Source organism: Budorcas taxicolor, chromosome 1, assembly GCF_023091745.1.
Source record: "Budorcas taxicolor isolate Tak-1 chromosome 1, Takin1.1, whole genome shotgun sequence".
NCBI classification, from domain to species: domain Eukaryota; kingdom Metazoa; phylum Chordata; class Mammalia; order Artiodactyla; family Bovidae; genus Budorcas; species Budorcas taxicolor.
In genome coordinates this window covers 89,731,036-89,756,839 of record NC_068910.1, presented here as the reverse complement: position 1 = coordinate 89,756,839, position 25,804 = coordinate 89,731,036, and the positions used below count along the sequence as shown (strand labels likewise).

The window sequence follows — 25,804 nt, the reverse complement described above, 5'->3', positions numbered from 1 at the left end:
AGGGAAAAAGGGCTGTCAGAGAACTACCTCTCTTGCCTCCTTTGTTCAGCATTGGTCAACGTATTTGCTTTAAAGGATATTCTTTGGCTTATGCAAATAGAATAGATGATTTGCACTGAACAATGCCTACTTAGGTGAGACTTTACCCAAGGGGAAAGAACATTTCTTAGTATGTGTGTGGGTTTTTGCATAGTCTTTGAAACAGAGACTGATACTGCCTACAATACTAATATTCCTGCTCCAGTAGTTAGTTTGATGCCATGAAGGAATGAATGTACCACCTGCGGGACTAGCCATCATCTCATCTAGTCGCTCACTTGTGCCCAACTCTTTGCAACCCCGTGGTCCACCAGGTTCCTCTGTCCATGGGATTCTCCAAGCAAGAATACTGGAGTGGGTTGCTCGTTCCTTCTCCAGGGGATCTTCCCAACCTAGCATTCAAACCTGGGTCTCATACACTGCAGGCAGATTCTTTACCATCTGAGTCACTGACTAGCCATAGAACATTCCAGATAATCACTTATGTTCTGTCTTCCCTCACTCAGAAACCAACGGGGTATCAATATTTAAGAAGCAAACATCTTTACACTACAACTTCCAGGAGAGCCACCTGACCTTTATAAATCACTGTGTCTGTGAGAAATAAACTCTTACCATGCTAAGCCACTGAGGGGAACAGAAGCTGTTTGGTACAGCAGCCATCAATATTTACCCTGATTAATCTATTCATAAATACTGTTGTAAAATCTATAATGCAAAAATTTTTACTGTAAAAGATCTATACACTAAGTGCTACTAAACTTCCCCAAAAGAACAGTTTGATTTTACATACAAATCATATGAACTTATTACTAATGCATGGATTCATACCATATAAAAACTATGGCATAAACATCTGTGGTAAAATAACAGTATTCTTAAAGATAACCTGTACAGTGTGATCCAAAATAAATCTTCTTTATCATACCTAAAATGTCTTTGGATCAAACATGTGAGCCAAAATATGCTTTGCAATATCAGTACTTTCAGAATGTATCTATTAATGATACATAATCCAAAATCTCTTTTGGAATGCTAGTAAATTTGAAAGTTTAGGAACCTATTTGTTTTTTAGAAATATAAGCAATATATCAATCATGCTTTAAACTAGGAGATAGCTTACTTTAACTAGATATTCCGAAAAAAGCTTGCAAGGAAAATGTTTTAGGAAGAAAGGAGCTATTTTATTGACTTATACTTTATATCTTCCACATATTCTGGATATGATCTTCAAACATTTTGGAAAAGCCACAAAAAACCCACATAGTCCCTGGATATTTCCCTCTCTTCATGACATTCATAGCAGGAAAATCATACAAAATTATTAATGCTGAGATTTGTAATAGAACATCAGTGAGTAGTCCTTTGTATTTAGAAGGAATAAGATCAACACTATAGACTGCTTCAAGTGCTCAACTAATCTTCAGATCATTTGGGGGCAGAAAAGAGGTGGCACACATTTTTGCTCACCACAGGATATCCACTTATCAAGAATCAAAATCTTGATTGTACCCTTACCCTTGTATTCCACAGAAACACTTTCCAATGAAAACAAAGGAAGCAGGAAAGATAAGTAAACCCGAAGGCTTTTAGACAAGTTATTTTGGGCATTTAAAGTCTTCCTAGCATTATAAAATGACAAGAGAAAGCACAATGGAGACTGCAGCTAAAGACCTACCCTCAAACCAATAAAGAGCAAATACTTCCTTTCCAAGGAAGCCTCATCCTGTCCTATAATGCTAAGCCTAAGAGACTGAGATGAGTGCCAAGCTTCTCAAAGCTACTGCATATTAGGTTTTCCAGTGGAGCTTTAAAAATATTCATGACTGGTTTTCACCCCAGAACAATTAAATCAGAATCTCCAGGGTGTATTTTAAGAGTTCCCCAGATGGTTCTAATGTGCAGCCTGGCTAGGTTCATTCTTTTGATGTTTGGTAGTGCTATCTCAGGAAAAAGTTTGTGTGCTTAGCAGAGATAGTGTAGAGAAGTTGGAAGAAATTTACCTTTGGGTCTGACATTATACTGGACTCTTTACATATATTATTTTACATATTCCTTAGGATAAAACTTCAGTATAAATACTTTTTTCCCTATATTTAAACATATGATAATTAAGTTGACAACAGAGTTGATGAACTATTCATTATTGAAAAATAATATTTTGTTTCCTGAAACTAGCAGTATTTAAGCATATACTCAAAGATTGGAGGCTGTATATAATTGAAAAAATTGAAATAAATCAGCAAGCTATGGGCCAAAGTAAGCCATTGTTTTGTCAACGAAGTTTTATTGGAAACCAGTTACATCCATTCATTTACTTTTTTCTATAGCTGCACAGACACTACAATGGTAGTGTTAAGTAGTCTTGATAGAGATTGTTTGGCTTGGCTAAAGCCAAACATATTTACTATCTGGACTTCTCAGAAAAAGTTTACTGACCCATCAACCAGATGGTCTATAACATATTTTTAGCCCCAAATTTCATGAAATTTAAAAATTCATAAACGAAATCACAGTCTTTCAAAAGTTAAATACCATCTAAGATATCTTAATTCAGCTTCAAAAACGATTCGACAACATGGCGACCGCACATGCTACTTATGTTTTCTTCCTTAATCTTAAAAAGGAATGGTCGTTGGAGAGCACTAAGGGAAAACTGCCAGAAAAGCAGAAAAATCAACATTGTCAAGCAGGATGGCATATATTTCTTGGGGTTGGATAATTAGGAATAAATCCAGATTGTTAAAGAAAAGGGGGTGTTTTATTGAAACAAGACCACACTGCCAGGTGTTCAGCCTGGTCACATATCAAGGTGATACCTGACCTACCTTGGTGTCTTTAAGCTAAGTTAATGACTTCACAGAATATGGCTCTTCAGTTAGGAGACCAGAGAGAAGAAAACAAACCTACCATCTGTCATTGCTTCCCTTCGGTGAGGCAATGCTGGTTGCGGGTCCACTCGCCCGCCCTTGTGTTTTTTAGTGGGCCGAGGCCTCTGACTTTGACTCAGGGCTGCACTGGTGTTACTGTCAGTAGAAAATGGGCTGGTTGGTCGAGGTCTTTGAGAGGAGGTAAAGGCTTTACCTAGAAAGTAAACAAAGGGAACGAGATATAGAGAATGTTATTAGAAGGCACTGATTCTGTCTTGTATTTCTGCTCTAACACTAACTTCTAAAGCTGCCTGGAGATGTCATTTGAAGATACAAAATACTGGTCCATCTCCATAGAAAAAAATACGCCCTCTTGCATTTTTTTGGTCCAGTTTTTATAACCAATATACTACCCACTGAAAAATGCAAACAAATGAATATGAAACAAGTCCACCACCAATCAATATTCCTTATGTTTTTATTTTACCTTGGCAATCTTGGTGACATTTTCATAGATATATGCAAATTTGTGCAGCTTTTACTTCTTAAAATTAAGAAAGCTTTTTCTGAAATGAATTATGTACTGTTTTGTTTAATCAAATTTCACCCTTGGAATCTTACGAACTTTCTTTGAGCACAGAAAAATTTCCTGTAGTAATTACATTTTAAATTTTACATGAAAGGTCTGCTCAGACACATATATTAAATTGACCTTACCACCCATACACATACACAATGAATTCTACTTCTTTTAGCAGAAACTCAATAACATTAGTGTATAGTATAGGATAAATAGCAGTTTAAAATCACCTTGTAAAATCACCAAAGTGCAATAGGTGTTTTCTGATGAATAGTATTCTATCTGAGCAGACTCCAAATTCTTATTGAAAAATGAAATGTGTTATGTCTTTTTCTTGTAGCTTAGTGTAATATGTCGGGAAATATATTCTGGCAAAAGGTTAACTAATAAATTTTCAACATCTTATGGGTTTCATATTATGTTTATTATGGCCTGAGAAGGTTTATGTACATATATTTATTTTCTTGTACATGTTTTCATTTCATTCAAAATTATTGTATATGGTTACACTTTAAGTCAATGTGACATGATACTGCTTAATGTTTTATTAGCTATTAGCATACATGCAAGAAATGTACTTATGCCTTCTAATTTATTAGTTTCCTCTCACTTTCTTACTGCTCTGCTTATAGCTATGCCACAAAAAGCACTCAGGCAACATAAAGTTTCTAACTTAGGCCTTATAAAGCAAGAAAACTCAAATAACTGTTATAGTACAACATATTTTAGTTCAGATGCTATATGAAAAATAAACCTCTGCAATGCCTGGGGAATCTTCCTTACTTTGTAGATACCTAGTGCATACTCAAAAGAGACAGTATAATGTTATATGCTGGTATAATTCAAAGAAAGTTCCCAAGACTCATTTTTATAACCTGAGAGTTCAGTGAAGGGTCAAAGTCATTTATCTTTACCTTGCTATTTGAATACTATTAAGATTTCAAAAATGCATGTAGCATTTCATTAGTTTGTTTTGTAAGGTAGCTCAGTTTAATTCTTATAACAGAGGTTTCTGCTACGTGCATTTAAGATGTACACATAGTCATGTATTAATAACAGGATCATGCCAAAGCTATTTTGTTCAGTAAAACAAATGATTACAAAATTACTGATCTATTAATACAGTGAGTCACATATTTATTTTTGAGTTAATAAAAAACCTGGAAAATTACATAATTGGTCTTTTATATTATTATTATTTTCAGAAACCCAAATTAAATTGTGCTACAGAACAATACACAAGTAATCATCATCTTATTCAACTGGCAAATGCAGTGGGTGTATTTTTAATTAGCATCCTTTAAAACAAATGATAAATTATTGGATTAAAATCTTAACAGCCAAACAACACTAAGACCATCAGCCATTTGAACTGTTAGACTGACAGCCTCAGACCCATTCCCCCCATGCTGAGAAAGCCTTCCCAGAAAATGCATTTGCAGAAAGAAACGGGGCAAAGGAAAGTAATGGAGATAAAAGCTGAACAATGTTAATCACTGGGTACATTATTGATTGTGTGAGAATTTTGCAAAGTGTGAGTTATTGAAAATTTAATGGCAATCTTAGTTGCAGCTTGGCTGTAATAGAAGAAGGAAGCAGATTCCAGTTAATCAGTAGAGCTTAGAAGGGAAAGGGGAATAAAGGATGGAAGGCCGTGAAAGTGAAAGTTGTGTCCTACTCTTTGTGACCCCATGGACTATAGAGTCCATGGAATTCTCCAGGCCAGAATACTGGAGTGGGTAGCCTTTCCAGGGGATCTTCCCAATCCAGGGATCGAATCCAGGTTTCCCACATTGCAGGAGGATTCTTTACCAGCTGAGCCACAAGGGAAGCCCAAGAATACTGGAGTGGGTAGCCTATCCCTTCTCCAGGGGATCTTCCCGATCCAGGAATCGAACAAGGGTCTCCTGCATTGCAGGGGGATTCTTTACCAACTGAGCTATCAGGGAAGCCCTGGAAGGTGGTGAGTAGGAGCTTATTCTTGGCTCTGCAAGGGGAGTCTCGGAAGAGAGTTCTGGTAATAACTGAGCATTCAGACTGTGTCCATGCAGATTAAAGAAAGCCCTGCAGTCAGACGCAATGAGGAGAAAGAAGAGGAGATCAATAGCTCATTGTTCAAGGAAAAGATTCTCTCATGCAAAGAGTGTTGACTCAGAGTCTACCAACCTGTTCTTGTAAGGCTGGTTCCATCCAGCCTAAAACCAGCTTTATCTGCTGCTGCCACCAGTGCTTGTGCAAAACTGCCGCTGGCAAAGATGGAACCATCTGAGGAGCTACCTACACTAGATCTATGACTAGAAAAGCTACGATCCTCATCAGATGCAGAGCCCCATCCATTTACCATTGAACCTAAAAACAAATGTAGTTGTCTAGTGAGTTGTAGATATTGAACAGCTCATCGGCTTGTACACACTATACTAATGAACAAATAGGATTCCTCCGCTCCTCACTCTTCCTTGAGGTAAACCTGTTTTCATCCAGATTTCTTCAGCCATGTGCAAACATCACCCATGTTTTAAACATTTCTAGTACAGAAGAATTAAGCTCACTTAAAACCTGTATCTGTTTGCAACCCCTGAATAAGACGTTTCCTATGACTCCATTCTGATATTTTTCAAATTGCTACACAATTATTTTCTAAAAGAGAATTGCTATGTATATTCTAAGGCCTAGAATTCAAAGAATAATACTTTTATTGAAATAAAGTATAGCATATTTAAAGTTAACTTATCAAGAACTCAGTTGAACAAATAGTGTGAATATATTTTGAATTTAATGTAGACTAGTGATAATTTTAGTGAAATGTACACTTGCTTACTGCAGAAGGGCTAGAATTATTTTAAGATTTTCAAATAAAAAATTGATTACTCAGGGAATAATAAAAACTAATAATAAAAATGCATAAATGAGAACAAATAGAATGTAACAAAATGTTTTTTGTAAAGTTATATTATTTTCAAAGCTCAGTATGATTTGTTTTTCAATTATTTGAAGAACTCTAGTTTTCTCTTTAATACTAATCTTTATTTTAGAAAATTAAACATTATAAAAAAAACACTGACATTAATATGAATTTTTCTACAAAGTGCAAAATGGCAACAGAGGGAAAGAATCACAGCTTTATGTGTAAAGAGTTGCAAAACAAGATGCTACTGAGAAATGATACTTATTCTTAATTTTAGCAAGTCATTTACACTTGTATCCTTTTTTTAGACCAAAGCACACTGAGACCGTACTCAATTGCTTAATACAATTAATATTACAATATTTCAGTTGATGTACGATTAACATACGACACAATAAAGATACCAAGTGTTGCTTATCCCAAATTTTTAAAAAGAGACTTAAGTGCCATAGTCTTACTCTCTTTTATGTGAATATGTATTTGGTTTATTTAGAAATATTAACTAAGTTAATATTAGTTAATAATTATTAATTTAGTAAATAAGTAATTTAGTTACTATAATATTATTAACTAAAAGATATTATTCACATAAAAGAGACTAAGACTATGGCATTTAAGTGCCATTGATATTTTCCCCCCTTTCCTCTAACAGTTAAGAGACAACAGTATAATGTTGCCATGATAAAGTCTTTGTACCTTTAGCTGAGGTGCCAGGATGCAATAACATGGGTTCATGCACTTTCATGAGACAGAAAGCAGAAACCAGAGGGGTTAGAAGGATCAGAGAAGTTAAAAGGGTGTTAAGTGTAGCAGAGAAAGATAGAGTTTTGATTCTATTTGCCAAAAGCACGGATATGCACTTTTTCCTTTCCAAACAAATTCCCTAGACACAGGCTATCGCAAGGAAGCCAAGATAACACCAGCAACAGAGCCTCCTCTGAGAGAACTGTTTCTGAGTTAATAATCACAAGTCAAGGACCAACAGCCTAAATTGAAAGGAGAAATGATGCAATCAACTTTGCAATATAATGCTAGAGTAGATAAGAAAAAATCAAAGTGATTCAACCAGTGATCACAAAAGAACATGAAACCCTAGAACTGAGGAAATTTTCAAAACATAGGAAAACTCAGTCCTGGTCCTTCCTATGTCCTATTTTCAGTATTTCTAAATGTCTGCTGAATATCTGCAAATAAATCTGTGCCAACTAACTGAAACTCACTCTCCAAACAACCATCTCCTTTTCTATATTTCCAGTTTCATTCCTGATTTCCTTCTGGTCCCTTCTACCTTCCTCATTGTTGTATGAATTATTTTTTTCTGAAACATTAATCACAGAATTCTGTTTCTCCATTCAAAGCCTTACTTAGTTTGTCAATACATTTAAATACCAACTGACGTATTTGAGATCCGTCAATACCTAGCGCAGCCTACCTTCCCAGTCCTATCCCTCTAAAAGCCTGTGCCTTGTTACCTCTCCTGCTTCCTCTCATTCCTTTGACACATCTCTAGACTGCTACTAACTCTAGTGCCCACCACCAAACGCTGAAGTCCAAATCATCTCTTTTACCACCCTGATTCGATTTCATCTTCAACCCTGTCCTAAGAGACTCAATCTCTTTACCTCCTGTGTTCTTTAAACAGTGTGTATACAACAGCGAATCGTATCTCTGAAATGGAGCAGACCCTTTGGTCCTTGTCCCCCATGTCCTCTGCTGCCTTTTGTCTGTGGAAAAACTTTAGTCATAGGATAAGTTTAATCAGAGAAATGAGAAAATGCAAAAACAAAGGAAAACAGACAAAGGAGCTCAAATAATAATAGTTTAGTCATTAAGCATATTCAAGGACTTTTAGTTCCTCTTAAGGGCTATAGATAACATCCTGAGTCATACCCTGTGAGCTGTCTTATAGATTCTGAACCCCCAGAATCTATAACCCCCACAAAGTGAAGAAGTTCACTACATGATGACCAGGCTGTAGCGAGGACACAAGCTGCCACAATTCTAAGAACTGGCCTCAAGAAATGGGAACCAACTGACCCTGGAACTGAAACGTAACTGTTTGTAAAACAATCAACACATGCTGTTTCTGCATGTTGCCCCCTTCCACAGCCTATAAAAGGTCTTGCCCACTGATTATCAGTGGTGGGCACTGGACAGGTGCCTTTGGACCACATTCCTCTTCCCCAACCCTGCCATGCCAGTCAAAACAAAGCAAACCTTCCTTTCCACCAACCTGTCTTTTTACTGGCTTTTTGAGTGGCAAGCCAGACCCCACTTTTGATTATATCTCTACCAACTGGGCTTCCCAGGTGGTGCAGTGGCAAAGAATTTGCCTGCCAAAGTAGGAGATGCAAGACAATCAGGTTCGATCCCTGGGTCAGGAAGATTCCCCTGGAGTAGGAAATGGCAACCCACTCCAGTATTCTTGCCTGGAAAATTCCTTGGACAGAGGAAATGGGGTGGCAAAGAGTCGGACATGACTGAGCAAATGAACACACACTATAAACTAGAATTTGTTGCATATATGTTTTCTCTTCCAGACAATGGAACTCTGGAGATCAGGAACTACTTGCTATGCATTTTAATACCTCATGTACAGAGACATTGCGCATTCAATAAATATTTGCATACTGAATTAAATGTCTTCGATAGTTTTACTATTCAGTATAAATTCATATGTGACTTTATTCCATGTGTAATTTCCTAGCCTTGGCCTTATTTTAGTTACAGCAAGAACATACAGTAACTCCTAGAAAATTTATTAAATAAGAAGTATAAGGTCAGCCAACTCTTGTTGATTACTTGGACAATGAGGAAAAAGTGATGTAATTTAGTCCTTCATATGAAGATTTCCACATACAAATTTGATTTACCCATGATGGACAATAGGAAACCTCGTCACCCCAAACTAAAAAGGCGCAAGTGCCCTCAGCATAGTATAGTTGAGTTTGCCTTCAAAACGGAGGGCAAGAAGCAAACAAATAAACAGAAGAAAAATTTTTTCTGTCCCTCTTTGTTCCTCTGTTTTTATGTTTGACAAGCCATCCTCTCTATTTGAGATATGGAGTATATATGATACATACATATACACGTATATACCCATGATATGTGAATGGGTACATTATTGCAAATATTTTTAAAGAAAATTGGCAATATATTATGACTAAAAAAGTATGTAACATATATTGAATTTCATCCCTATTGTAAAATTGTTAAAATTTAACGATTACTAATTTCACCTCTCTGTCGCTACCATTCTTTCTTTAGATTTAAATAGCAAAGATTATCTGAGGATTTATGTAAACTATTACCAAAAAAAAAAAAAAAAAAGACAATGATTATAAGAAAAGAAAACAGTGATTCATCAATTAGAAAGTAAGCCATTTTTACTAGTGAAAGTCCACGCACTGCAACAAAGAGCCCGTGCAGACAAAAAAGAAAACAGAGAGAAAAGTAAGCCGTAGTTGTTACAATTGGTTTTCTTTCATAAATGCAAATATAACCATGAAAATTGAAACCAACACTAGGTAAAACAGCTAAGGTAGAGATTCTTCACAAATTACAAGCAATCCATACCAATTTGACATGTGATAGCCCCAAACATAATCAATATATATTTAAACATCTAGTGAAAAATGAATCTGTGTCACATAGCCAGATTTATTTGTGTTTGCATCTTCCATCTTTCCAAATTTCTCAGGTTTCAAAATTGCTGAAAGCCAAAAAACCCCTCAAATTTATTCAAGCTGTTAAAGAAGAACTGCCGATAGGACAGTAAGTTGTTGCTCAAATGTTACTGAGCAGTAAAATACCATGATAGAGTGGCATCTTGCTGGGTCTCCATTACATCTTCAGCACTAAAATTAATTTATGATCAGTCATCAATTCATTTACATGTCATTTTATGCTAAATCCTTCCTTGCTGATAGATGCTTATCCTTAGACCCATTAAGCTAGAGTAAAGTGTATGCTTTATAATATGACCCTGCTAATTGTTGCATTACCATTTTTATGAGATACAAAAACTGGCTGTCCCCATTTTTTTAAGGAAATATTTAATCCATGAATTCTTTCTATTTAGTACCATCTATCTATCTGTTAAACACAATCTTCAGCTCTGAGTGTCTTTGAACACATCAATCCAAATATTGACCTCTGTCTGGATGTAGAAAAACATGTCTAATATTTAGAAGCTCTTTCACTCAAATGTATTGAATAATGCAATAATTCACCTACACTCCTCAGATAAAGGAATGTGTAATATAGACAGAAAGCAAAATAAGAAATTAAAAATATCTCTTCCTTGGGACCTATGACATCTGCTCATTTGATCTATTCAGATAAAAGTGGAATATATGATATTCCTCTTTTATCTGTTAACTTTTGAAGTCTGTATTTAGTTTCTTTTTAACTACATCAGAGCTGTGGAGAATGTCTAAGAAAGTTATTTAATGATTTTTAGCATTGCCTCTGAAATTTCCCTATTGTGAAAATATGTCCCTTAAGTTTTTGCAACAAAAGCAAAGCATCAGGTCATGCTTTTAAGTGGCCGGCTCTTTAAAAGCTGTGTGACTGAGTAAGGTGGTGGAGCTGCCAGATTTTATTGTTTTCAAAATAATCTGCTTTGAGACTTGCAGCAAAAATCTCTAACAACATAAAATACAGTAAATATAGAGCCCTGATTTCCTTTCGACCATGTTATTTATGTAGGGTCCAGCAGTTAAGGAAAGTTTTATTTCAGTCACATTATAGTACTCACTCTCACTCTTATTTTTGTGATCACTGAAGCAGTTGGAATGTTGGCTTCACATTCAGGACATTTTTCTCCTGCTCTCTCTCAATTTATTGTCTTCTGTTTCTTTATTCCTGTGGTAGAGTCATTAAATACAGGGAACACTCACCCTTGACTCCCACCATGGAAGTAAAAAACCAAAAATGTGTATTAAAGGCTTCTCCTATCCTGCTACCCCAAAGCGGTGGATTTGGCATTTAGACAGAAATAGTACAAGCATATTCCTGAAGACTGAAACAATCCTGCATGTTTACTTTCTAGGCAAAAGAGTATGATGTGCTGTAATCAAGACATTTTTCTACTTTACTAAAACCAAATAGGTTTAAACTGAAAGTACAAGTTAAATGAAAATAATAAAAATGTGATTCCCTACAAAAAGTGGGGATAGAGTTGAATTTTGTTAGCATGAGTCAGTATAACTGAATACAGAACTAAATGTGAGAAAAACAAATAATAAAAGCTACATCTAAAAACTGTAATTTTTGATCTTAAGTTTATAGGGGGTAAAAATTGTTTCCAGATATAAAATAATATGCTGGATTTGTATAAATATATATTTATTCATATATGTATACATTCATAGAAAGGGAGAGAGGAGACCAGGAAATAATTTTCTTCTTAAATAGGCTAAATCCAAAGATTAGGAAAAAAGTTGAGCATTTTCAGAGGAGAGATCATGATAATTTGTCTTTAGAGTAAAGCTGATTGATTTTGAATATTTTTCTGCCATTTATCGGGTGGGTGAGCTTAAAAAAGTCTTTAAACCCCTCTGTGCCTCAATTTCCTTGTCTATAAAGTGAGAATAAATAAAGAGTTGTGACAATTAAATGAGTTAATATATGTTAAAACCTTAGAACAGGGATCAGTGAACTTTTTCTACAAGGTGTGTGTGAATGCTAAGTTGCTTCAGTCATGTCTGACTCTGTACTACCTTATCATCTGCAGCCTGCCAGGCTCCTCTGTCCATGGGATTCTCCAGGCAAGAATACTGAGTGGATTGCCATGCCCTCCTCCAGGGCATCTTCCTGACCCAGGGATTGAACCCATGTTTTTTACATCTCTTGCATTGGCAGGCAGGTTCCTTACCACTAGTGCCTCCTGGGAAGTTTCTATAAGGTGCTCAAATCAAGTATTAGTCTCTCAGTCATGTCCTAGATACTAAATATTTTAGGCTTTGCTGTCTTCCTCATATGTTTTTTTCTTGTTTACTTAAAATCCTTTAAAAATGTAAGAAAGTTTCTTAGCTCACAAAGCCACTCATACCCAAAACCGCCAACTGTTTAGAAGAGTGCCCTGCACATCCTAAGGGCTGTATATGTGCAGGTTGCTATTATTACTATTATTATCAAACCCAAATTTCTAGCCAAGCAGTTGAAAGGAATAGATTTTCAATAAATATTTGCTGTGGAAATAAATAACAGATTTTCAAATATATTTTTCATTCCTGAGTATTATGAACTGAATGATAACATCCCCCTAAAATTCATGTTGAAGCTTTAACCTATAATGTTATGGTATTTTGAGGTGGAGCCTTTGGGAGATATTTAAGTTTAGATGAGGTCATGAGGGTGAGGTCATCATGGTATGACTAGGGATCTTAGCAAGCTCTCCTGCCATGTGAGGACATAGCGAGAAGATGGCTTCCTGTAGGAAAAGGGCTCGGGCCAGAAACCCAGCCTGCCTGTATCTTGATCTTGGACTTCCCAGCTTTCCAATATTTGCTGTTTAAGCTGTCTAGTCTATGATATTTTATTATAACAAACCAACCAGACTAAGACACCAAAATTATGAGCTATAGAATTACTGATATTTTCCTCTCTTCTTGGCTTTTTCCATTCATGAACCATTATTTCAAACTTTTTAAAGTCCCTCATAAATTTGTTGTTAAGAAAATATCTGAAAATAATATACCTATTTCTTTGCAAACATAGGCTCTGTGCCTGGCTAACCACTGATGTTCCTTAATGTGGCAACTGTTGGAATATAACATATTTCAGAAGTGAAATTCTAAATAATTTTACATATAGGCTAATTACTAGCCCATCTCTATGGTATCATTGAACTTTCTTTTCCGTTGGCTTTAACATTTAAAGATTGGAACATAACTGTTAGTTCTAGTTCACAAAAAAATGGTCATTATGCTTATGAAAATGAAAATAGAGAATTCAGATGAAAGAAATGATTTACTCACACCACACAGAAATTTAGAACTCAAAGTGACTGATGGTAAAATCAGAATCCTCTCTGTGGGCACTTACCATGTTAAAAACATAAAAACCCAATGGAAATAGTTTCTGTTTTATTGCCTACCTCATTTAGCACCATTAAGCTAGCCTTGAGTGTCTGAAGAAAACATAAACACGTTAGAGCAATAGTCATTAGCGTGATGATCTCTACAGCATTTGGTCCATACACACATCCATCTCAGGGCCATCCCCATGTACACAAATATGTGTATACACACGCTCTGCTATACTCACAATCCTACTTATGCTCATATACACACTCCTACATAGACACACACACACACTTTACACATATTACACATATTCACCCTACCTAGATTTTCAGACACACACACTCTTCGGTACACACACATCATTTTTTTTTTAATTTACTTTTATTTTTAACGTATTTACTTAAATTACACTTTCATGTTAGAGAGCAGATGAAATCTTTGATCATACACCTTCCCCACAAAGTTATTGTAAAGCCAAAAAAAGGAAAGAAAAGAGTTCATACTTGGCTTCTTTGGTGTAGAGTGCAACTTCTTTTACTAAGGAGAAACATTGTTCATAGGATAAATTTATCATGAATACATATCTAAACACACTGAGGGTTTTACATGTGGTAGTAATTAAACAGTGACTTCAAGTAGGAAAATAAAAGCTTTTCTCAGCAATTAAAGCTTCATTTGAAATGAATGTTATACTAGCTTCAAGGAGAAATTCAGATTGTTTTTAACCAGTCACATTGAATAGCGAAACATATTAGTAGGTGAGCATGTGAAAGTTCAAAATGTCATTCTCTTGACTTATAGATATATTTATCCACTTTGACATTATAATATTTAATACAAGAACTACATAGGCTATGGCTGACTTTTATCATTGCAGTTTTTTTACTGCATTCCTAACTGAGAAGAGTTCAGTATCATTACTGAGATATGCAAAAATATGCAGAATTTTACCCTGAAGGAGATTATGCTAGAAATTCAGGCAAAGGGGCTTAACATAATATTGCACTAATAAGTTAGCTCTCTGCATTCAACGATTTAAACTTTTGCTCTGCCACCTTCAGCTGGATCTGGATTTCAAATCACAGGAGTTCTTAAATCTTAATTAGCTCGGCAAGCAGACAGCCCTCAGGTAAAAACGAAAACCTGAAAAGTGGAGGCTTATGCATTACATTGTGTAATTCTGCAAGTCATGCAGGGAGAACATGTAGGTACCCATGCTTCTTCATCACTGTCATAAAGTTGTTCCCACCAGTTTTTCTGAACTGTAACATGCAGTGTAAAATCAGTGCGAATTAAGAAGCTGTTGGAATAAAAATGAATTAAATGGAACTGTGGTAAAAGGCCTCCTAGAATGAATGGTGTCATGAAGGTAAATACAGAAATGGGTAAGTTTACTGAAGAACCCAATGATATACAGAGGCAAACATTTGTAGCAGGTACGTTTTTATAGCCAGGTAAAACGGCCCTATGTGTGTGTATCAAAGAATGGATACTTACTTGACTAAAAGGACCGAACTTATACTTTTCACTATAGTCACTGTGAAAACACTAGGATTTATGTTTTTTTTCAATACAACTTGATAAACTTACATCCTTGGAAACAGGATGCAATCCTGGGATCATCCTAGGGGAATACCAATTGCAGCCTTACACTTGGTGAAGGAGGCCAGAGGAAGGCAAAGGGGTAAACTTCAAAAATAACTATATTTCTTGGAAGAGCAGCAATTATTGGATCAACAATATGAAATGCATAAATTTATAGTTTATCTTGCTTTCCATCTTCCCTACTCTAAAAATAATACCTTGTGCAACCTTAAAGTGGCTTATTCTGAAGACTTGCTTATTTTCATCAGTGAATGATTTTACAGAGTGAAATACTTAAGATTGTATTCTCTTCATATGTTGCTCCTGATATACAAAATATATCATTTCTAAAAGTCAAGGTTTTCATGTAATAGACTTGGTTCCCCAGTAGAATGAACTTTTCATGAAAGCCCTGTATATAATTGAGTTTTCTTTCATGTCTTTAAAGCTTTTTAAAATTCATGAATTTTCTTATCATTTTGCAGCAAAGCAAAAGTATTTCCAAATCCTTTTTGAATTTTGTGTTTAATATTAACATATTAAAAATGTCACCGAAATAGATGGAGTGGAATAAATCTTACATAAGAAAGTATTTGATTTTCGAGGCATTTTTCATGTGACAAATGGGTCAGTTATTCCTATGAAATCAGTCCTGTTACCTGTCACAGAGCTCTCCAGATTGTCCGTACTGGATCCAGGTGTCTGCTCTAGCGCTCGCAGGGGTCTGGGGATTTCTAAAGCTTCCTCTTCATCATCAGCATCATCGTCTGGAACATCTGTTTCTAAATCGGAAATCAAGGCTCCAGACATGTAACCTAATGGTGGAACTGGGGGCTGCGGAGGTTGATTATTGCTTTGAACATGCCTGGGATTCAAATGGGAAGGAAAAAAAAGAATGGATTAGCATTCCACAAAATTGTAATTAGGATTAAACAGCATGCGATGGTAACTCATTTCATCTTCTCTCTTTCCTTTAACTAATTTTGGAGCTTACTGTGCTGTTTTTACATTTCAGCAGAGACAATGGGCTATGCGTATATGACTTGCCAAAACTATAACAACAATATAGATCAGCACATTTTTCTATGGGTATTTATGGGATGATACACAGAGAAAAAGCATAGTCCCAGCATTTTTTGTTCAAATAAACCACACAAAGGAGAACAGGAACATTCGTCACAAATATCTATTTAAATCTAATTTTTTTTTTTTTTCCAAAAAGAACATGATTATGTTCCCGGTTTCCTGTAGAAGTTCTACCAAGGCTGTGTAACCCATGTCACCTGCTGACCCTTATGAAGAAAAGACATCACATGAAAACCTAATGCAAACACCCTCTCCTTCCAACCAGCCCATTCCCTGCTCTACCAGGCTTTCTTCCTGCACGATCTTCCAGGAATCAGGCTGGCAGTTGTTTCCACTTTAATCTAGTGTAGGGGAGGAGTGGCGACTTTGCATCCTGGCCGCTTATTTTTGCATCTGTTGTACCCTGCTGCTGCAGTGAAGTCTGTTAAGTCTCTTAGTCCGGAGGACTCTCTGCATCCCTGTGGACTGTAGCTGGCCAAGCTCCTCTGTTCATGGGATTCTCCAGGCAAGAATACTAGAGTGTGTTGTCATGCCCTCCCCTAGGGGATCTTCCCACCCAGGGATTGAACCCGCACCTTTTATGCCTCCTGCACTGGCAGGCAGGTTCTTCACCACTAGTGCCACCTGGGAAGCCCCATCAAAGTCTCAAATACCTCAAAAGCAGAAGGCCCCTCAAAGGCACCTTCAGTTCAGTTCTGTTCAGTTCAGTTGCTCAGCTGTGTCTGACTCTTTGGAACCCTATGAATCGCAGCACACCAGGCCTCCCTGTCCATCACCAACTCCCAGAGTTCACCCAAACTCATGTGCATCGAGCCGGTGAGGCCATCCAAGGCACCTTAGCACTGTGCATTTAGAACATCAGGTGTGCCAAACAAACCAGTTGCAACGAGTAGGTAACTCTAATCCTAACTTTGAGAAGTAGACAGAATTTGTATTACCGCCTCTCCTTCAGAATTTAGAAAAGTGAAGTTCAAATTTAAGTGACTTCAGTTTCAACTGACATGACTAGCAAAATACACAGCTGGACCCTAGAGTCCAGTTGGCTTGTTTTGTGACTACTTAGGAGTTTTTTTTCTAAACCATAAAATGCTGAAGGAAAGCAAGCCTGTTACTCCTTACTGTCATTAAAAAGGGAATATGGCGTATGTTTAGACAACTTTGTTTTTTTTTTGGCTTTGATACAAATTGCTTAAAAGACCACCAGTGGCAAGTCCTTGCTGTTCCAGCAGTTTGGACTCAGCATTTTCACTGCTGAGGGCCCGAGTTCAACCCCTGGTCAGGGAGCTAAGATCCCACAAGCCACTGGGCGCAGCAAAAAAAAAGCATTCAGGACCACTGCAATTAAGGATATGTAATATTTATAAGTGCGTTGTGCACTTCATGGGTCAATTTGAACAGAATCCTTGGAGGGGAAGCCCAGAATTATTTGAAAATATTCCTCCTGTGATATCCCTGTGCAGCCCAGATGGTGGCACTGCCATTTCAGTAGAGTAAGCGGCTGCGTGAGCACATGGAACCTTCTGTCCATGAGATCCTTGGACCTCCTATATGGAGAGTCAGTGTGACATTTGGCGGCATGGTTAGGCTGAATGGAAGCACACTCAGAGAGAGAAGCAGAGTCAGCTCTGAGGGTAGCTGGGACAGGTGGAGATGAACTGTTCACTCCATAGCAAGTGACTATGGAGCACTCACTAAGAGTGGAAAGACATCTGAGACAGCTGAGCAGTGAACAACTCACGCAGGTGAAAACCCACGCCCTCTGAACAGTTACAGCTATGGAGCGGCTAGATACTAAGTACTATACAGGTACAAACTCACTGCTGCTGCTGCTGCTAAGTCACTTCAGTCGTGTCCGACTCTATGCGACCCCATAGACGGCAGCCCACCAGGCTCCCCCGTCCCTGGGATTCTCCAGGCAAGAACACTGGAGTGGGTTGCCATTTCCTTCTCCAATGCATGAAAGTGAAAAGTGAAAGTGAAGTCTCTCAGTTGTGTCTGACTCTTAGCAACCCCATGGACTGCAGCCCACCAGGCTCCTCCATCCATGGGATTTTCCAGGCAAGAGTACTGGGGTGAGGTGCCATTGCCTTCTCTGATAAACTCACTACTTCTTCCAAAAACTAAGATGTGAAATAAAGAATTTGACCTTGCCCAAAGAGAACTGAAACATCTCCCCTGAACTCCTAAGAGGTAATCTCTAAGCTCTAGAACGTCCCGTCTGTAAAATGGCTTGTTTACCTGGAGGCTGGAGCCTCTTCCAGAAAGTCTAACAATATGACCTATGATGGGGGCCTGGAGTCATACAATATCAGCCCTACCTTCAGGAAGGGTCAGAAATTGGGTCAGCCATGCAGACAGTCAACCACATCTGGGAGACAGACCCCCCAATAAAGACTCTGAAACTCACGGCTCATGTGAACTTCCCTGGTTGACAATACTCCACCCATATTGTCACTCGGTGTTGCTGGGACACTATGCTTTCCACGAGTAAACTGGGAAAGGACCAAAAGGACCAACCGGACTTTGGAATTTCCTAGCTTTTTCCAATGCATTTCTTCTCTTGGCTGATTTTAATTTATATCTTTTCATTATAATAAACTATAACATTGAAAATTACAGTTTTCAGTGAGTTCTGTGGCTCCTGCTAGTGAAATCTTAAACCTGGGGGTAATCCTGGGGACTCTCCCAACTTGTACATAATGTGAGAAGTGAGGGTGGTCTTGGAGGGACCGCTCTCTCAGTCTGTGGATGAGTCAGTTACTATGAATTATCATTGTCATTTACAAACGGAGGCCTGAAGCACAGAAGTGTTAAGCAAGTTGCCTGTTGTCACGAAGCAAGTAAGGAGTAGCAGTGATCCAACCTTGGCTGACACTAGTCAGATGCCAGACCAAGCAATCAGAATGTGGGGTGGGGGCTATACATCCAGGTTTTCAAGATGATTCCAAAATGCAGGCAGAGTTGACAATCCCTGAGCTAGAATCTGTGCTTTAAATGATTAAGCTTCAGGGTTTCATTTAATTAACCTGAAGGAAATTCTTTGGCTCTTAAAGCAGCTGGCTTCAGCTTTAATAGTGTTTTATAAAGCAGGCTGATGTAAAATAATACTTTCTAAGAGTAAATTATCTTTGACCTTTGAAAAAACATCTGATGATTGAGAAAACATTCAAGAACCTCTGGTTCTAAGAATCTATGTTTGTAATAAGCTTTAAGTGATATTCTGGGTTTTAGTATCTCTTTGTATATTTAGTTATATATTTAGAAATAAATAGTTAACCCTGAGAATAAGATTTATCTCATTATCAGCTTACCTCAGTAACTAAAACTATCAAAAAAGAAGCTAATGGTATTTTGTGAAAATTTAACTGCAAACACAGGACATAAATCAACGAGTGTGTGCATAATCAGAAGTATGTCACTGAGATAATCAGATGTCACTGAGATTTCATTTTCAAGAGTCAAACTCATATTTTACTATTTGGGAAAAGGGAGAGTAAGAAAAAAATAATTGTACAGAATTGTGAGAGTTGATCCACTATTCTTGTATTTTCATAGGATACATAAGTAGACACTCATCTATATCTTATGAAAGTTTACAAATCTATTAGGAAAACAAGGAATTTGTATCTGTAAGGTATTAATTACTCCAAGGGCTTCCTAGGTGGAGCAAGTGATAAAGAATCTGCCTGCCAAGGCAGGAGACAGAGGAGACACAGGTTCCATCTCTAGGTTGGGAAGATCTTCTGGAGTAGGAAAAGGCAACTCACTCCAGTATTCTTGCCTGGAAAATTCCATGGACAGAAGAGCTGGTGGGCTACAGTCCATGGGTCTCAAAGAATCGGACATGACTGAGTAACTGAACAGATATACTCACACAGTGTATTCTAAGGGCTTTCTAGGGATGCATGTACTGTACTAATGTTGTTGCTTTTTTCTGTCTCATTTAATTCAACCCAGAAAAGGTCTTTTAATAACTGACACTGACCATATGTGATTTGCAGAAGCTTACATTTACATATTCACAACCACAGACAGAACTAATCATAGGCACTTTGAAGATTCTAAAAAGAGACCTTCATTATGATGCTGGAAGTGAGTTCAAGAAGCAGCTAATTGAAGCTAACTGTACATTAGAAAAGATTCTGGCGTAGCCAAAAGCACTTGAGCCTGAAATTCAGCAGATCTTGAATTCTTGCTCCAGTTCACTCTAATCAGTTGTGAGACTTTGGTCAAATTATTTAACTTTTATTCAGTCAATTTCCTTATCGAGATGATTACGGAGTTGTACCAAAGCATTTCTAACTCCAGCGGCAGAGTTCACTGAGACTCTCTAGTGAATTTAATGTTCAAGAACGTTTCTCCCCTATCTGTGTGTTGAAAGCATGGGTCCCCTGAACTAATAAGGACAATTACCATGTTTGCTTTGCCATATCAAATTGATAGGCCCTTGTCAACTCATCCAGGTGAGCTTGCAGCATGGGCTGCATCTCTTCCCGTGGGGAGGGAGTCAGAGTTGCCGTGGACTGCTGGCCAAAGGAAATGGCAGGAGAAGAAGCCACGCCTCGGACAGGAGGTGTTGGGACACGGTCATCATCTTCTTCCAGTTCATCCTCCATACCCTGGTGTAAATAAGTTTGAACTGGTAATGGTGGGCACCAGCTATCACTGTCGTAGCTGAAATTAAATGAAAAAAGGAGAACGCATTACACATAGGCATACACACACAGGCCACCGGCACTGAATGGCATCCACAGGGACATCTAAGATGCTCTCTCAGTTTACTTCTGCCTGATTTCTGGTTGTGGGCACTATGACAGTAAATCACCTATAGGAAATCATTAGACATTATCTTAATTTCTAATAAGTACATCTGTTATCTCAAAATCTCAATTTATTCTTAAAAGGTCTTATTAGCTAATTGTTACCCCACAGTTACAAAAGGCAATAATTTCCCAACAAAGGTATTCACATAAAAAAAAAAAAAAACTAAATTGCTAATTACGGGCAATTAATGAACTTGGTGCTTGGAGATTTAACTACTTTCTTCTCTTGTTCATCTTTGTGCACCAAAAGAATATGTCAATATTTATCTAAGAAGTTTGATAATTTTATTTACTCTTAGTCTAGGTCTATGCCAACCTTCCATTCCATGTGACATGTCAGTCATTAAGAGTTTGTGCTAAAAATACACTCAATAACTTTTCGACTATCCTAATTTTCTTAATCTTTTCATTAGAAACTGATGTCATGTATCTCAACATCTAAAATCTATAAAACAGAAGTTGAAAACCTAATCCCATAAAATATATATTAAAAAGAAAAATAACAATTTTTAAATACACTGTGTTTTAGGGATTCTGGCTGGGGAATATGGAAAATCAACCCAAAATGTCTCAACTGTGACACAAAATCAGTAGCATTTCTGTTTACACCTTACCCATAGTGCTACTATTTTCATAAATCAGATAGATCTCAATGTACTTTAAAAAGAACACTTAAAGGTAAAATAAGAAATTTTATTTTATACTGATATCTAATAAAGATAATATTCTATAAAGTCAAACTCTAAAATATCTCCCAAGTCTATATTCTACACTTCACCTCTACGCCCATTATCATAAATCAGTCTCCTGATGTGAACCAGTCCATTAGATTTCCTAGCTCCTACGGTGTCATCTTCATCCCTTCCATTCTACCTTCCATATAGGCATTGGATTATATTTCTAAAATCTTCATTCACATCACACCTATGCTTAAATTATTCAGTAATATTGCTAATGTAAGAAAAGTTCAAGCTCATTTGTGGGGATTAAAAGACACTTCCCCATCTCATGAGCCTATTATTTTAGTTTAATTTCCCATTATTTTCCAACACCAGCCTACATGATAATTTTTTCAAATCTCTGGGTCTGTATATAACTATTCTCAAATCATCTGACTGTGAGCTCCTGCCTCTCCTTCAAGGTTCAATTCAAATGTCTTTCGTTCTCTGAGCCTTCTCTGTCCCCATCATAAGGAACTGATTACAACTTGATAATACTTATACTGTGCAATCTCCATATTATACTGAAATTATTTGTTTCATGTCTCTTTTCCCCCACTATTCTGTGAGATCCTAACTCAAGAACTTCGTAATTCTCAACTATGCATTTCTAGCACCTACTACTGTATCCAGCATATCGAAGATTATCTACATTAAAGAAATCAAAAATAGAATGAATATTACAAATGTATATATCTAGTCTTGATGTCCCTTATAAACCAGTAATTAGTAAATGTCCAGATGATTTCTGAATAGCTTTACTTGAGTGTCTTTCTACTTATCCTGTTTGAAAATGTGTTTATCAAGAAACTATACATGGATGCTTTATTTATAATTGCTGAAAACCTGGAAGCAACAAAGATATCTTTCAGGAGGTGAATGAATACATAACTCATGGCATATCCAGATTGTGGAATATTATTCAGTGCTAAAAAGAAATGTACTATTAAGCCATGCACAGTAAGACATGGAAGAAAATTAAATGCATATTATCAAGTGAAAGAAGTAAATCTGAAAAGACTATATACTTTATAATTCCAACTATATGATATTTTAGAAAAAGCAAAACTATGAAGACAATAAAAAGATCAGTGGTTGCCAGAGGTCAAGGGGAGGGAGGGATGAACACAGACTGGGCACAAAGGATTTTTACAACAGTTAATCTATGCTGCACGATACTGCAATGATGGTATACATGCTGTTATATCTTCATCCAACTGTTCTTTGTACATCTGCACACAGAATGTACAACACCAAGAATGAACTGTAACATAAACCATGACTGTTGGGTGATAATTATGTGGCAATATAGTTTTATCAGTTTACCAAATGTACCCCTTTGGTAGGAGGATGTTGATACTGGCAAAGGCTGTTAATGTATGGGGACATAGAGAATTGGAAAATTATGTATTTTTTTGCTCAGTTTTGCTGCTAAACTAAAACAGATCTAAACAATAAAGTCTATGTAAAACTCCTGAATTTATCATCCTTTTGTTTGACAATCATCTGTCAGGTAACTGGATCTTTTTACAGAGCATATAATCCAGCGGGGCAGGCTGATAAGAAGCAAATAACCAAAGATACCAAGTATTAAAGGAATAGAGCAGGGAGGTTGAAACCAGTACGGGGGTTGGGCAGGGCTATGCTGACCATCAGAAATGGAGATATTCTAAGAAACAGCTGAGTGGGCCCAGAGGAAGGGAAAATATAAAGTATTCAAAGAACTCAGTTTTCTAACCGGTAAGGATTGGCAAATAAAGAAGGTTGGTTATAGATGAGGCGGGTTGTGTTATATCACAAAGTGCCTCATCAGCCCCGAGAAAGAGTTTGGAATTTTGTCTTTATGGGTGATGGACAGTCACTGAAAGGTTTTATACAGAATGTGATGACATTTTAACTCTTCAGCTTTCATCTCTTGTTGAGCGTACCTAAATAATCTTCTACCTCAATGAGCTGCAAACTGAAGACATTGTTTCAGAAGCCCTATATAGTGTGATAGGAATATCTCTTCTGAAATGTCTTTTACATTTTAGTATCAGGCACACTTTAATGTGTTACAAATAATAATTTTTGTATATTAGAAAATATATTCATATATTCATATTCTCATTTCTTTGATTATATAAGTAGCAATATGACCTGAAAAAAATAAATCGCTCTAAAATGATGGCATTAAAAAAATGTTTTATATACTGGAGATCACAGATTTCATTCAAAGAAGAGAATCTGTGGTTTAAAAAGTTTCACAACCTTCTATCCCAGTACTCTGCTTATTTAACTTATATGCAGAGTACATCATGAGAAATGCCAGGCTGGATGAAGCACAAGCTGGAAACAAAATTGCCAGGAGAAATATCAATAACCTCAGATATGCAGATGACACCACACTTATGGCAGAAAGTAAAGAAGAACTAAAGAGCCTCTTGATGAAAGTGAAAGATGAGAGTGAAAAGCTGCCTTAAAACTCAACATTCAGAAAACTAAGATCATGACATCTGGTCCCATCACTTCATGGCAAATAGACGGGAAAACAATAGAAACAGTGAGACTTTATTTTGCGGGGCTCCCAAATCATTGCAGATGGTGACTGCAGCCATGAAATTAAAAGACGCCTGCTCCTTGGAATAAAAGCTATGACCAACCTAGACAGCATATTAAAAAGCAGAGACATTACTTTGCCAAAAAAGGTCCATCTAGTTAAAGCTATGGCTTTTCCAGTAGTCATGTATAGTTGTGAGAATTGGACTATAAAGAAAGCTGAGTGCTGAAGAATTGATGCTTTCTAACTGAGGTGTTGGAGAAGACTCTTGAGAGTCCCTTGGACTGCAAGGAGATCCAACTAGTCTATCCTAAAGGAAATCAGTCCTGAATATTCATTGGAAAGACTGATGCTGAAGCTGAAACTCCAATACTTTGGCCACCTGATGCGAAGAACTGACTCATTGGAAAATACCGATGCTGGGAGGGATTGGGGGCAGGAGAAGGGGACGACAGAGGATGAGATGGTTGGATGGCATCACCAGTGCAATGGACATAATTTTGAGTAGGCTCCGGGAGTTGTGATGGACAGAGAATCCTGGTGTGCTGCAGTCCACAGGGTTGCAAAGAGTCAGACATGACTGAGTGACTGAACTGAACTGAAATGTTATATTAATTCAAACAAAAACATGTATAAGAAACCTAATTTTTAAAAAACTGCCATTTTCAGTAGGGAATGCTCATCCTGTTATATTTCATTAATAGTTATAATTAAATTTATTCCATAAATCTTGTTACAAAATAATACAATTTCACTCTATAAACTAGTACATGGACTTTCCTTGCTTACATAGGCTATTGCCTGTGTAAGTCGTACCTGTGAGGAAACAACATTTATATATTCAATCTTTCAAATGGAAGTAGTCAAACATCTCCTAAAATTTCCCTTATTTATAAGTAGTAAGCCATCCTTCCAATAATTTAAAGGAAACACATATATGCAGTGAACATACATATAGAATATATGAGAAGGAATGTGTGTGTGTGTATGTGTGTGTACGTGTATATACATATAATGTGTTCAGATAGCACAGAAAAAGTTGCACTTAGTTTTACTCCACTCAGTTATTATTATTCAAATACCATCAAGCAAAGGAGAGCCTAACCATATAAATGTGATTTTTATCAATATACAATTATATTATATAATGCACTAAATGACTAAAAAATATTCTAATTGCTATTCTATTTAACTAGAATGAGCATTTATCATCAATTGTTCCAGTCTTTTCTACAAAGATATTCTATTAATAATAGGCCAGGAGTGAGCAAATTTTGTCCCTCTGTGAAACATGAGCAAAACTAAGAAAAAAGCACGGATTCATCTCGGTTGTTTGTGCAAGAAGTGGAAAATAGAGGGGGATGGGGAATACAAGAAAAGTCTAGGTGAAAAGCATGAGAGAACAGGTAAAAGAAATTTGGGACACGGTGTAAATCATACAACAGGGAGAACTGGGTATCACCTCTGAGGTATTCATGTCTCAACTCATTCCAGAATAACAGATACTTAGGTTTCCTGAGGTTTCTGAAGAAGAGCAAGAAAGTAACAGATGACTCTATGAATGTTTATGAAAACCAAACATTTTTAGCTCTGTTTTTAGAGTTTCTTTCACATTCATAGATGTGTAT

General features: G+C 36.9%; 1 protein-coding gene across 1 annotated transcript in view; it reads right to left on the bottom strand.

The window, feature by feature from the left end:
• ROBO2 (roundabout guidance receptor 2) overlaps positions 1 to 25,804 on the bottom strand; it is a 651,843-nt gene that overhangs the window by 5,674 nt on the left and 620,365 nt on the right. The window contains exons 24-27 of the mRNA XM_052644742.1: positions 20,509 to 20,769; positions 15,669 to 15,874; positions 5,656 to 5,838; positions 2,950 to 3,123 (exon numbers count right to left, since the gene is read on the bottom strand). Coding sequence (XP_052500702.1) covers positions 2,950 to 3,123; positions 5,656 to 5,838; positions 15,669 to 15,874; positions 20,509 to 20,769 — 824 coding nt within the window. The remainder of the gene's footprint in view (positions 1 to 2,949; positions 3,124 to 5,655; positions 5,839 to 15,668; positions 15,875 to 20,508; positions 20,770 to 25,804) is intronic.